The 14007-nt window shown below is 53.5% G+C and overlaps 1 protein-coding gene across 1 annotated transcript; it reads left to right on the top strand.

Moving 5' to 3' along the window:
• The first annotated feature begins 1907 nt into the window (after positions 1 to 1907).
• On the top strand, positions 1908 to 12697 carry HIRIP3 (HIRA interacting protein 3). The gene is made up of 6 exons (XM_029058126.2): positions 1908 to 2220; positions 4663 to 4789; positions 8677 to 9932; positions 11064 to 11226; positions 11803 to 11901; positions 12036 to 12697. Exons 1-6 carry the CDS (start codon positions 2215 to 2217, stop codon positions 12200 to 12202), a joined length of 1818 nt encoding a protein of 605 aa, XP_028913959.1. The 5' UTR covers positions 1908 to 2214; the 3' UTR covers positions 12203 to 12697.
• The last annotated feature ends 1310 nt before the right edge of the window (positions 12698 to 14007 follow it).

The following is a 14007-nucleotide window of genomic DNA, read 5'->3' as shown; positions in this document are numbered from 1 at the left end:
GGCTTTTTCCACTGAGCCACACTGCTTTGAAAGTTAAACAATGACCTCATCTGTAAAATGGGGATGAAGACTGTGATCCTCACATGGGGGACAACCCGATGACCTCGTATCCCGCCCCCCAGCGCTTAGAACAGTGCTTTGCACATTTGTCTTGCTTTTGTTTAGCTCTGTTTTGCTTTGCTGTCTCCCCCGTTTAGATCATGAGCCTGTCACTGGGCTGGGATGGTCTCTACCTGTTGCCGAATTGTCCATTCCCAGTGCTTAGTCCAGTGCTTTGCACCTAGTAAGCGCTCAATAAATTCGATTGAATGAATGAACATAGTAAGCGCTTAATAAATGCCATCATCAATATTAACCCCGACTCCACCGCTGGTCAGCTGTGTAGCCTAGGCCAAGTCCCTTCCCTGGGCCTCAGTTCCCTCATCTGTAAAATGGGGATAAAATTGTGGTATTTGTTAAGCGCTTACTATGTGCAAAGCACTGTTCTAAGCGTGGGGGGATACAAGGTGATCAGGTTGTTCCACGTGGGGCTCACAGTTTTAATTCCCATTTGACAGATGAGGTAACTGAGGCACAGAGAAGTCAAGTGACTTGCTCCAGTTCACACAGCTGACTAGCAGCGGAGCTGGGATTAGAACCCGTGACCTCTGACTCCCAAGCCCGCGCTCTTTCCACTGAGCCACGCTGATAATGCTGTGAGCCCCACATGAGACAGGGACTGTGTCCAACCTGATGAATCTGTATCTCCCCCAGTGCTTTGAGCAGTGCCGGGCACATAGGGAGTGCTGACCAGGTGCCACCATTGTTAAAGAAGCAGCGAGGCTCAGTGGGAAGAGCCCGGGCTTGGGAGTCAGAGTCATGGGTTCTAATCCTGGATCTGTCCCTTGTCAGCTGTGTGACTGTGGGCAAGTCACTTCACTTCTCTGTGCCTCAGTGACCTCATCTGCCAAATGGGATGAAGCCTGTGAGCTCACATGGGCCAACCTGATGACCCTATATCTCCCCCAGTGCTTAGAACAGTGCTCGGCACATAGTAAGCGCTTAACAAATACTAACATTATTATTATTAACTTCTCTGTGCCTTAGTCCCCTCCTCTGTCAAATGGGGATGAAGTCTGTGCGCCTCACGTGGGCCCACCTGATGACCCTGTATCTCCCCCAGAGCTTAGAACAGTGCTCTGCACATAGTAAGGGCTTAACAAATACCAACACTATTATTAACTTCTCTCTGCCTCAGTTCCCTCCTCTATCAAATGGGGATGAAGCCTGTGTGCCTCACGTGGGCCCACCTGATGACCCTGTATCTCCCCCAGAGCTTAGAACAGTGCTCTGCACATAGTAAGGGCTTAACAAATACCAACACTATTATTAACTTCTCTCTGCCTCAGTTCCCTTCTCTATCAAATGGGGATGAAGCCTGTGCGCCTCACGTGGGCCCACCTGATGACCCTGTATCTCCCCCGGCGCTTAGAACAGTGCTCGGCACATAGTAAGAGTTCGCCTCCCGGACTCTGCCACTCGTCAGCTGTGTGACTGTGGGCAGGTCACTTCACTTCTCTGTGCCTCAGTTCCCTCAGCTGTCAAATGGGGATGAAGACTGGGAGCCTCACGTGGGACCACCCGCTACCCTGTATCTCCCCCAGCGCTTAAAACGGTGCTACACACATAGCAAGCGCTTAACAAATACCGACATTAGTAAGGGCTTAAGAAATAACAACAGTATTAGGAATAAAGAGGCTGGGCTGAAGGAGCGACTCGGGCAGCGGGGCCCGGCGGGGGGGAGGAGGCGGGGCGGGAAAAAAATAAAGATGGCGCGGGATGCAGCAGTTCATCCGGGGACTTTTTCGAGCCCGCCCCAACTGGAGGCGGGGGTGAAGGAGGAGGAGGCCGGAAGCCTGGCGGCCTTCCTGCCTCCAGGCCTTTTTTTTTTTTCCCGCGCAGCCTCCCCTGGGAGGAGCTTCGTCGCCCAAGTGTCCCCCGCCACGCTGCCTTCTTCCTTCCTTCCTAACTTGGTGTCAGGCCCGGGCCGCCGGGGTCCCCCCCTCCTCCAGGGCCCGGGGACAGTGGTGGCCCAGAGGGCCAGTCCTTCTGCCTCCCCTCCGCTCGCCCACGGGCTACCTGGCACGCGTGGGGCGGGACCGCCCGGGCCCCCCCCACCCCCCCGAGGAGCAGGCGCTGAGGAGATTGGTGGAGGAGGAGGAGGAGTTGGGGAAGATGGAGGTGAGGGGGACGGGCCGCAGGGAGCAGCGGGGACAATCATCATCATGTTGGTATTGGCTAAGCGCTTACTATGTGCAGAGCACTGTGCTAAGCGCTGGGGGAGAGACAGGTGGGCCCACGTGAGCCGCACAGTTAATCCCCATTTGACAGATGAGGGAACTGAGGCCCAGTGACTCGCCCACCGTCACGCAGCTGCCAAGTGGCAGGAGGGGCGGACCCAGGCCTCTCGGAGGGAATAAGGATGGTATTTTGTTAAACTATGGGCAAAGCACTGTTCTAAGCGCTGGGGGGATACAGGGTGATCAGGTGGCCCCCTGTGGGGCTCACGGTCGTCATCCCCATTTTACAGAGGAGGGAACTGAGGCCCGGAGAATAGTAATAATTATGGTATTTGTTAAGCGCTTACTATGTGCAGAGCACTGTTCTAAGAGCTGGCGGGATACAAGGTGATCAGGTGGTCCTCCGTGAGGCTCACGGTCGTCAACCCCATTTTACAGAGGAGGGAACTGAGGCCCAGAGAATAATAATAATTATGGTATTAACCGCTTATTATGTGCGGAGCACTGTTGTAAGTGCTGGGGTAGATACAGGGTAATCAGGTTGTCCCAAGTGGGGCTCACATTTTTTAATCCCCATTTTTACAGATGACGTGAAGGGACTTGCCCAGAGTCACCCAGCTGACAAGTGGCGGAGGCGGGATTAGAACCCGTGACCTCTGCCAAGCCCAGGGGAAGCAGAGGAGTGCGTCCATCCCAGTCGTATTTATCGGGCGCTGGACTCTGTGCAGAGCGCTGGGGTACGCTCTCACCGTCAAGAGACTCGGTCCCAGCCCACAGGCAGCTCACAGGCTAGAGAGGCAGCAGGGCTTAGTAGCAAGAGCCCAGGCTGGGGAGTCAGAGGTCATGGGTTCTAATCCCCACACTGCCGCCTGTCAGCTGTGGGACTTGGGGCCAGTCGCTTCACTTCTCTGTGCCTCGGTGACCTCATCTGGAAAATGGGGATGAAGACCGTGAGCCCCACGTGGGACAGCTTGATGACCCTGTATCTCCCCGGTGCTTAGAACAGTGCTCAGCACATAGTAAGCGCTTAACAAATACCAACATTATTATTTTTCTAATTCATTCATTCAACAGTATTTATTGAGCACTTACTAGCTGCAGAGCACTGGACTAAGCGCTTGGAATGTGCAATTCAGCAACAGATAGAGACAATCCCTGCCCCATGACGGGCTCGTGGTCTAAACAGGGGAGAGAGACAGCAAAGCAAAACAGAACAAAACAAAAACAAGACCATATCATTAAGATAAATAGAATCAAGGAGATCTATACCTCATTAACAAAATTAATATGGTAGTAAATAATATGTACAAATGAGCACAGTGCTGAGGGGGAGGAGCAGAGGGTGGGGGGGGCGAGAAGGGGGAGCAGAGGGAAAGGGGGGCTCAGTCTGGGAAGGCCTCCTGGAGGAGGTGAGCTATCAGTAGGGCTTTGGCTCTCAATAGCCACCTGTCAGCTGTGTGACTTTGGGCAAGTCGCTTCCCTTCTCCAGGCCTTAGTACCCTCATCTTAGAGAAGCAGCAAGGCTCAGTGGAAAGAGCCCAAGCTGAGGTGTCAGAGGTCGTGGCTTCAAATCCCTGCTCAGCCACTTGGCAGCTGTGTGACTTTGGGCTAGTCACTTCACTTCTCTGGCCCTCAGTTACCCCATCTGTAAAATGGGGATGAAGACTGTGAGCCCCACATGGGACAACCTGATCACCTTGTATCCTCCCCAGCGCTTAGAACAGTGCTTGGCACAGAGTAAGTGCTTAACAAATGCCATCAATATAATTATTATTATATCTGTCAAATGGGGATTAAGACCGTGAGCCCCATGGGGGACTGCCTCATTACCGTGTAATAATAATGGTATTCGTTAAGCTCTTACTTTGTGCCAAGCACCGTTCTAAGTGCTGAGGTAGATATAAGGTAGTCAGGTTGTCCTGTGTGGGGCTCACAGTCTTAATCCCCATTTGACAGATGAGGGAACTGAGGCCCAGAGAAGTGAGATGACTTGCCTAAGGTCACACAGCAGACAGGTGGCGGAGCTGAGATTAGAACCCATGACCTTCTGACTCCCAGGCCCGCGCTCTTTCCACTACACTGTGCTGCTGTCTACCCCAGTGCTTGGCACATAGTAAGCGCTTAACAAATACCGTCATTATTACACTGTGAGCCCGTTGTGGACAGGGATTGTCTCTATTTGTTGCTGAATTGAACTTCCCAAATGCTTCGTACAGTGCTCTGCACACAGAAAGTGCTCAGTAAATGCGACTGAATGAATTAATAAATTATTATTACTATTATTAGAGGGGATAGGATTTCGCAAGCAAGGTTTATGGGTTAGAGCTGAAGGATGGAACATTCTTATGTGTTTATTTGTGTGTGCGGTGTCCAACTTTCTCAGGTGGACGAAGCGGGGGCTGTAGACGACGCCCCACTTCCTGGGGAGGGGGTGAAGCGGCCCCTCAGCCCTCCCAGCTCGCCTGAAGTAGTGCGCTCTAAGAAGAAGCGGAGGTTCAACTCCGAGTCAGGTGAGTTAGATGGGAAAGAAACCAGACTGGGCAGGCCGCCGCAGGCGAGAAAGCTGTTGCAGTCGGGGAGAGGTGGAAACTGCAAAGGAGAAGTATAGGGCCCCGGAGGGTTGGAGAGAATGGGGCACTACATGAAGATTTATACATTTAAAAGTGTAAGAAAATCCCATCCTGGTCACCCTCGAACCTGCTTTCAGATATCTGGCCAGTGGCCGGGGGAGAGGAATTTGCTGTGTATCCCCCGCCCCCATCTCTAAGATGCCATTTTGATATGCCTGTTTGCAAAACACTAGGCATGTATGATATAATGATGTCATACAGAAGTCTTTCCGAACCCCCAGAATTAAAATGCTTCTCTGAGGGGACCCTGACCAGGTCTAGTTAGTACAGGCCCTGTTTCTCAGTTTGATGGAGGGAGGCTGGGGGCTTTCAAATTTGCAACCCCCTTCCCCCCAGATAGTGACAGTGCACCATGAGGGAGCTGCCTCCCACACTTACTGTGTGAAGCTGGCCCCGGTCACCCTGACATCAACGGGCATTCCGGTTCACAAATTCTGCTTGTGGTGGGTGGGGGAAGAATGGAGAGCAAGGACAGAAAAAAATGCAGGCTGATTATCTGTTTCTCCTTTCCTTTTCCTCTGACTTGGGTTGGAGAGAGTTGCCTGGGAAAATAGAAAGGCTGCATGTTGCTCCTACAGATACAGGCCCCTGTTTTTCTTCCTTTCTCCCACCCTTTTTAGTCTTTCACAGTCAGACAGCTGCTGATGCCCGGCCTCTGGGTTGCTAGTAAAGACCCCACCCATTTGTACAAGAACGTGAGTGTTTCGCTCCTCAACAGGCCAGTTGAGACCCCAGCAGAGGCCTCGGTGTGCAGCAGAGGAGGATGAGAAGAACTTTTCTGTTCTCCAGCCACAGTCTGCACCCCCAGTCTAGCCACCGACTCAGGGCGGATGCCACTGTTCAGAGAGGAGCCGGCCAAGCCTGTGGGTGGCTCAGTGAATGTTGTTACCACTACAGAAGAACAGTTCAAGGGCCTGACATACCAGTGGTGCAGTTTCCACATAAAAATCCTCACAGTCAATCAATCACTGGTGTTTATCGAACGCTTACTATGTGCAGAACGCTGTGTTGAGCGCTTGGGAAAGCACCACAGAGTTGGTAGACGTGAGTAGGCGGCTCAGATTATTGATCATCTGGTTGTCGAAGCAGCAGCAGCAGCACGTGGGCCAGCGAACAGTCCTCTCTAGGCATCCCTCAACCGGTGATATTTATTGAGTGCTCACTGTGTGCAGAGCGCTCTGCTAAGAACTTGGGAGAGTAAATGCGAAAGAGTTGGCAGACACGTTCCCTGCCCACCAGGAGCTTACGGTCTAGGGACTGAGACGTTATGAGCGTTTAGAACAGTGCCTGGCACATAGTAAACGTTTAACAGATGCCATCATCATCATTATAAACAGATAAAAGTGCACTGCTCATCCCACATTGGGGGAGGGAATTAGGAAAGGTGCCCTTAAAATTACCTGATCACTTGCATCACCTGACAAAACTGGGACAAGCCGATAGTAGTAACAATAATAATAATGGTATTTGTTAAGCGCCTACTATGTGCTAGGCATTGCACTAAGCACTGGGGTAGATACAAGCAAATCGAGTTGGACACAGTCCCTGTCCCACCTGAGATTCATAGCCTTACTCCCCATTGATAAGAAGAATGGTGCAGTGGATAGAGCACGGACCTGGGGAGTCCGAAGATCACGGGTTCTAATCCCTGCTCTGCCGCCTGTCTGCTGTGTGACCTTGGGCAAGTTGCTTCACTTCTCTCTGCTTCAGTTCCCTCATCTGGAAAATGAGGATTGAGACTGTGAGCACCACGTGAGACTGGGACTGTGTCCAACCTGATTTGCTATATCCATCCCAGCGCTTAGTACAGTGCCTGGCACCTAGTAAGAGCTTAAAAAGTAACATAATTATTTTACAGATAAGGGAACTGAGGTCCCGAGAAGTGAAGCAACTTGCCCGAGGTCACATAGAAAAGTTGCAGAACGGGGACTAGAACCCAGGTCCCTCTGCCTCCCAGGCCCGGGCTCGATCCACTAGGCTGCATTACCCTTGTTCTGTAAACCCTTAGAAGATTATGAGGCAGAGTGAGGCATTAAAGCTAAATGTTGGGAGACAGTTGCAGCAGACAGTTAAAAATGGAGTGGCACTCTTTTTTTTTTATGGTATTAAGTGTTCACCATTAAATGCTGAGGTAAATACGAGCTAATCAGGTTGTCCACATGGTACCCACAGTCTTCATCCTCATTTTACAGAGGAGGTTAATTGAGACACAGAGAAGTGAAGTGACTTGCCTAAGGTCACCCAACAGACAAGTGGTAGAGCCAGGATTAGAGCTCAGGTCCGGGGTCTTTCTGATAGGCCACACTGCTGCTCGTGTTCACTTTGAGCCAAAAAGCTCCAAGATAATCATGGAACTAAGGAAAAATTGCAAACAGCAGAGGTTGCCTAGTGTTGTTCATTCAATCGTACGTATTGAGAGCTTACTGTGTGCAGAGCGCTGTTCTAAGCGCTTGGAAAGTACAATTCAGCAATAGAGAGAGGCAATCCCTGCCCACAATGGGCTTAAAGTCTAGCGGGGGAGGAGACAGACATCAAAACAAGCAAACGGGATCAATATAAGTAAGTAGAATTATAGATATATACATATATAATACTAATTATTGTGAAATTTATTAAGTGCTTCTTATGTGCCAGGCACTATGCTAAGCGCCAGTGTACTAAGCACTTATAAGCATATGTGCCCCTGGGGCGGGTGGGGAGGAAGCAAAGGGAGAGAGTCGAGGTGACGCAGAAGGGAGGGGGAGCGGAGGAGAAGGGGGTTTAGTTGGAAAGCCAGCCCCAGCGTCAGTCGTTTGAGTCACCACCAATGACATCATCTTTGAATATGTTTATTTAGTTGTCCTTCACCTACGTAGAAGACACCACTGAGGGGTGAGCTCACCTTTGAGAGCACACGTGCCTGAAAAGTCCAGAATAGGATCTACAGGCCTGGCCACATTGGGCACACAAAAAGGTGGTCCCCTGTTGCGATGGTGTATTGTGTTCTGTTGTTGAAATCGAAGGACACAACTAATAAGAATTCCGCTTTCTGTGGCATCAAAGACTCCTTGCAGGAACAGGGTGGTGGCTCCCCCCATCCTTGACAGAAGAATAGAAAATATGCAATTGGCAGAAGTCAGTCTTCCTACTTAAAGATGACCTTCTAATAGTCCTCATTTTTTCCCTTCAGTAATCCTTCGAGCAGCAATCTTCCAAGAACTTATCTAGGCCCACCTAAACCTTTTCACAACTCTGAATCTTTCTTTCTAATAACCATTATGGACCTATTGTCCGGTCAGTTATCCAGAGCTGTGTAAAACCTTCCATATTTCTGCCTATCACCCATGGGGTGAAGAAGGTTTTCTTTTGAAAACCCGAACTTGTGTCTTTTAGGCTTCATTGCTATTCGAGTTTGGTGATGTGGGATGTGTGTGTCTAAAGCCTTTATTATGTTGCAGATTTCGATTCTGTCCCGATCCCTACTGTCTCTTCACATGTTAAAGTATTGTGAATTTTCAGGCTGGCCACATGGACAGAAGCCATTCCCAAACCCTGGGCTTTTCGGTTGCCCTTCTCTCTCCTTTTTCCGTCTCTCTCGTCCCTCCTAAGAGGTGATGCGGACCAGGATTCGGTCCTCCAGAGACGGATGTGTTGTGGTTTTATTTAGGGGCCCGGCTGAAGAAAGCTGGAAGGAGGTGGCGACAGAGGACTCTTAGGAGAAGCGAGTTTGAGGGAGCGAGTTGAGACTGAGAGGAAGACTCATACCCTCTGTACTTGTTTCTTTGCAGAGCACAGCTCAGATGACTCGGATCTCGGTCCCCAGGCCACGCAGCTGCTTGGCAGCTCCTCCCTCCCGGCTACCAAGAGCACCCTAGCAGTGGGAGAGATGAAGAAAGGCCTAACTAAGAAAGGAGTTAAACAGGCTGCGGTGGAGAGCAAAAATCCATCCTTGAAGAAGTCACCAAAGGAGGACCAAACTAGTGAAGAGGAGCAGAATGGGAAACTGAAGGGAACAGGCAGAGCAGTGAAGAATGAGAGCAGGAAGCCCAAGGGCAGTCAGGGAAAAAAGCAGAAGGGACTGACGAGGAGGAAGGGAGCAAAAATGGAGAGTGAAAGCAGTGAGGATGAGCAGGGGGAGGACAACAGGAAGAGAAGACAGGCAGTTGAGAAGAAGGGAGCAAAACAAGGTCTGGAGAATGAGAGGGAGGAGGAGGAGGAAGAAGAAGGCGGTAAAAGCCTGGTCAGGAAGCAACATATGGGGAAATTAGTGAGAGAAGAAAACAGGGGAGAGGTGGAGAATGGTGAGAGCAAAGAGAGTGAGGAGGAAGAGAGCAGTAAGAGGAAGGGCGGGGATAAGAAAAAGGGAGCAAAAACCCCAGTGGAGGAAGAAACAAGTAGCGAAGAGGAGGCAAGTGGAGAAAACTGTACTAAGTGGAAGAACCCTGGAGCAAAGGAAAAAAAGAACAGAAGCAGAGCCAGGAAAGGGGGAAAGAAGAGTACATCTGAGAGCGAGAGTAGTGAGGAAGAGGAGGAGGGAGGTGACAAGCAGAAGAGAGGTTCTGGAAAGAAAGGAAAGAAAATGGCAGAGGAGGGCAGTGAAGATGACAGCAGTCCAGGAGTGAAGAAGGGAACAAGAAAGATCTCGAGGGAGAAGAGTAATAATGAAGAATGCGGCAGCAATGGCAAGAAGAAAGGCCAGGCTGGGAAGAAGGGAGCAAAGAAGTCATGGGAGACTGAAAGCAGTCAAGGAGAAGAGAGGAGCGAGGAGGACAGAGAGAGGGGAAGTGCAGGCGGGAAGAGGGGAGCCAGAGAGACAGAGAATGAACGGGAGAGGACAAGTAGTGATGAAAGTAGCGAGGAGACAGGCCGTGTGGGGAAGAAGGCTGAAGAGAAATCACAGAAAAGCGACAGTGAGAAAGGCGACAGCTCCGATGAGAAAGAAAGTGACGACGACGGGAAAAAGACAGATGTGCCCAAGAAGGACGGAGAAGGAGCCTCCTCCTCCTCCTCCTCCCGAAACAGTAGTCCCCAACCCAAAAAGAAGGTGGGAGTGAGGCCAAGATCACAATTCCAAGGAGAAGGCAGAAGGGAGGTGGCCTCGAAGGGAAAGGGACGTGTTCGGAGAGTTGAGTCTTGTCTCAACCAAAACCTTGGGGCCCACCCAACCTGAGCCGAAATCCGGAGCTGCGGGCCTTGAACCAGTCCAAGGCCTCAGCAAAGCCTGGCTTTATGGCCGGGGGGCTCGGGGCTGACTACCTCCGCCCAGCCGAGCCTCAGGAAAAATGTTGGTATTTGTTAAGCGCTTACTATGTGCAGAGCACCGTTCTAAGCGCTGGGGTAGATACAGGACAATCAGGTTGTCCCACGTGGGGCTCACAGTCTTCATCCCCATTTTACAGATGAGGGAACCGAGGCCCAGAGAAGTGAAGTGACTCGCCCACAGTCACACAGCTGACAGGTGGCAGAGCCGGGATTCGAACCCATGACCTCTGACTCCCAAGCGCGGGCGCTTTCCACTGAGCCACGCTGCTTCTCTAAGAGTCTGGGTACATATGGGGCGGGTGAGGTGTGGGGTTACCTCAGCCACACTTGAGGTTGGCTCACGTCGGACAGGGTTCTTTTGGGGCCCGGTCTGGAGTCAGCCCACAGGACCCACCAACTAAGCCGAGTTTAGCAAGCTGTCCTGCGACGGTGGTGGGTAGAGAGCTGAGGGGAAGAGTTGAGACAGATCTTCTGGACTGTAGACTGTAAGCTGGTTGTGGGCAGGGAATGTCACTGTTTATAGTTGTCCTTCCCCAAGTGCTTAGTACAGTGCTCTGCACCCAGTTAGCACTCAATCACTACGATGGAATTGAATGAATCCTGAGTTGGGACAAATCGTGGTCAATCAGTGGCACTTTTGGAGCACTTGCCCGGTGCAGGGCACTACTAAGCGCTTGGGAAAGTGTAATACAATTGAATCGGGGGACGTGAACCCTGCCCACGAGAAACTTGCAGTCTAGTCTTCTACTGGAGACGAGCTCTTTGTTTCTGATCCCTCTAGACTCGTGGGCGGGGAATGTATCTACCAACTCTGATACGGTGTACTCTCCCAAACGCTTAGTAAAACGCTGTGCACACAGGAAGGGCCCGGTAGATACGATCGATCGGTCGACCCCTCTTCTAATCCTTCTAGGCCTCCCGCCGTGGAGAGGATCACCCTGCAGTGGTGCGGCTAAAGCGCTACATCCGGGCCTGTGGGGCCCACCGCAACTACAAGAGGTTGCTGGGATCTTGCCGCTCTCACAAAGAACGGCTCACTGTGCTCCGGGCCGAGCTGCAAGCCTTGGGCGTGAAGGGTGAGGCAGAGGGCACTGGATCCCCCCCGGCCCCCACAAGGGAAAGGGGGAATCCCGGGCACGGAGGGGAAGGACTGGGGGCTGGAGGGAGACGCCTTGGCAGAAGTGTAAGTAACGAGGATGAGGGATCCAGCACAGACTCCCCTCCTCCGCCCCCCTACTCCATTTTGCCTTCATGGGGCTGGGGCCAGAGAGGGCAAAGAAAACCAGGGTGACAGGGAAAGAACCTTTCCCTCTCCCTCTCTTGCCGCTTCTCTTTCTCCTCTCCTCCCCCTTCCCCCCCAAATTCCTTCCGGTGGCCCCTGAAAATGAAAAGTTGCCATCCTCTACCCCGGTGCTAGCAACAGGAAAAGCCAGAGGAGGGGGAGGACGGATTCCCCGTTCTGATTCCTCTCTTCTTCCCGAAGCTGAACGTGCAGTCGTCAGACCCCCGAATCCTCCCACCTGCCTTGAAGAATGCGGGAAGGAGCCGGAGGGATTGGTGGGGGGCAGTTAGAGGAGGAAGAGGAGGTGAGGCCGACAGGATCCGAGCAAGACCTGACGTCCTCTGACATCCCATCTTCTCCTTCGCCCCAGGTAATCCCTCCCTGGAGAAGTGCCGAGCCGTAAAGGAGCAGAGAGAAGAGGCGGCCGAGATGGCGTCCCTGGATGTCAGCAACATCATCAGCACCTCAGGTACCGAAGGGAGGAGGGAACCTCCCCTTTCTGCTCCCACGCTTGGAAGGGTCGTGGAGTTGTGGGGCGGAAGCTGGGGGGGTTTCGGTTCTCCTCTTCTCCCCTCTAACCCCGGTCCTCCCTCGACTCTGCAGGCCGGCCCCGCCGCCGGGCTGCCTGGCCCCCTTCTCGAGAGGCCGACCCAGGGGCCCGCGCTCGCCCGGCGCTGGACTCGGACGGGGAGGACCCGCCGTCTCGCCCCTTGCCTCCCGATTGGTCCAACCTGCGTGGCATTATCAGCAGCGATGGGGAGAGCGACTGAATAGGAAGGGGGTTGCCAAGGGACAGATTCCAGCAGCCGCCGACGAGCGGGGGGAGGCCTTCGGACAGAACGCAGCCCGTCTCCGAACACGGCCACGGCCGACGTTCGGGCAGAACTTGCGTTGCGCTACTCTCGTGTCACACGCCGGGCACAGCCGGCTCTTGCGACACGAGGCCGCACGGCATCCAGACCGGCTCGTTTTGCAGGAAGAACGTTCCGTAATCCTTTGCCGGCGTCCTAACCGGAACGTATAACGAGCACGCGGTGGGACGCAACTGTGTGTATAGAACCGCCCTTGGGGCTGTATATATATATATGTATGTGCCTTGCCCCCCCGGGGCCGGGGATCGCCAGGGGAAAGGTTCTGGTGAAGCAGGAGAGAGAGGGAGCTACGCCAAAACAGCTCTATCAGGTTTGGCCTCTGGTCCCTCGGGTTCGGGGCGGAGGGTTGTAATTTTGTAAGCCTCAAATAAATGACTTTATCATTTGAAGCCAGCTCCGAGGTAGCTCTGTGGGACATCCCTCTCTGACCTTAGCTCCTTCGAGTTTTTCTGATTCCTTGGAGCTTCGACAACCCTAGAGCGGAACTTGCTTCCAGGAAAGTCCCAGTTGCGGTCCCTGGGAAGGAAGACGGTTTGTGGCTCGTAGGGGGGCTCGCGGGCAGCCCCGGGCCGACGACTACATCTAGGCTTCAGTCACTCGGGCGTCCGGGGACAGCGACCTGAGCGGCGGGAGAGGCTTCGCCATCCGGTGCCCGTAGGGGCCCCCGTCCACCGGGCCCCTTCCAAGGCAGCTCCCGTGGCTCATCGATTACCTCCCTCCCCTCCCGGCGATCCTGGCAAGCTCTGAGCCCCGGCCTCCCTTGGCCCACTTCAGACCTTTAGCAGGAGCCAGGCCGATTTCCAGGAGCGGTACGGCCCGGGAGGGAGAAGCGGCAGCCGAACGTCGCAACCGACCGTCATCTTTTTCTCCTCTCCTGAACAGAAGAGCTGACTCGGGGGGGCTGGTTAGAATATCCAACAGTTTATTAAAAGCCCTGCTCTGTTGCCTCAGGGCCTCCATGATGCCCCCTCGGTGCTTTGGGGGGGTGACGGCGGAGAACGGGGGCGGTGGGGTGGGGGTGGGGGGTGATGGTTCTTTGAAATTTCCTCCCCCTCTTGGCAGGAATAAAAACGGGCCATCGGGTTCCCCTCTCAACTGGCCTTCCTCCACCTTCAGGGGGCCGCCCCTTCCCGACTCCGGCCCTTCCCTTCCCCCCTCCCCTCCCTATGCGCAATAAAAAAGAATAACAAGACAAGACCGGCACAGGACGTCAGATCAGACAGCAATGGGGACGGAAGTGGGAGAGGGTCAAGGACAGGGCCTTGGCCCCGGGCCAGACTCCCTCCCTCCACTGGCCCTGCCCCTCGGGTCCCAGGCGCTGGTCCTTAACCCACGCTTTCCACTTGGGGGGCGGATGGGGGGGTGGGGGTGGGGCCGAAGCATTCTGGACCCTGGCTCCCCCAATGACACGGGTGGGATTCCCTGGGCAGAGGGGTTAGAGGGGCTCCCGGAGGAATCTGAGTATAGTTTTCTAGATATCTACAACCCCTCCCCGAGGCCCAGGGAGGTTCCCCCGCTAGCCCGCTGGCTAGGCTATTTGACACACGGTTTCCTCTCCCCGTTTCACGATCAAGGGAGATACTGGCACTATTGGGGACGCCTCGGATCGGTCCTAGGAGGTATTCGGCACCCTAGCGACAGCCCCCCCTCCGACCTCCCGGCCCTCCTCCGCTTCGGATACCAGGACGGCGACCTGATCTCAG

Source organism: Ornithorhynchus anatinus, chromosome 2, assembly GCF_004115215.2.
Source record: "Ornithorhynchus anatinus isolate Pmale09 chromosome 2, mOrnAna1.pri.v4, whole genome shotgun sequence".
Taxonomy (NCBI): Eukaryota; Metazoa; Chordata; class Mammalia; order Monotremata; family Ornithorhynchidae; genus Ornithorhynchus; species Ornithorhynchus anatinus.
Note: the sequence above shows the minus strand (reverse complement) of the source record. Positions and strands in the feature narration are given on the sequence as shown.

Excerpts from the sequence above, each read along its gene's own strand:
- HIRIP3 (XM_029058126.2), top strand. Across the intron at positions 4,790-8,676 it reads GAGGTTCAACTCCGAGTCAG|AGCACAGCTCAGATGACTCG; the intron begins GTGAGTTAGATG and ends GTTTCTTTGCAG. Across the intron at positions 9,933-11,063 it reads GTCCCCAACCCAAAAAGAAG|GCCTCCCGCCGTGGAGAGGA; the intron begins GTGGGAGTGAGG and ends TAATCCTTCTAG.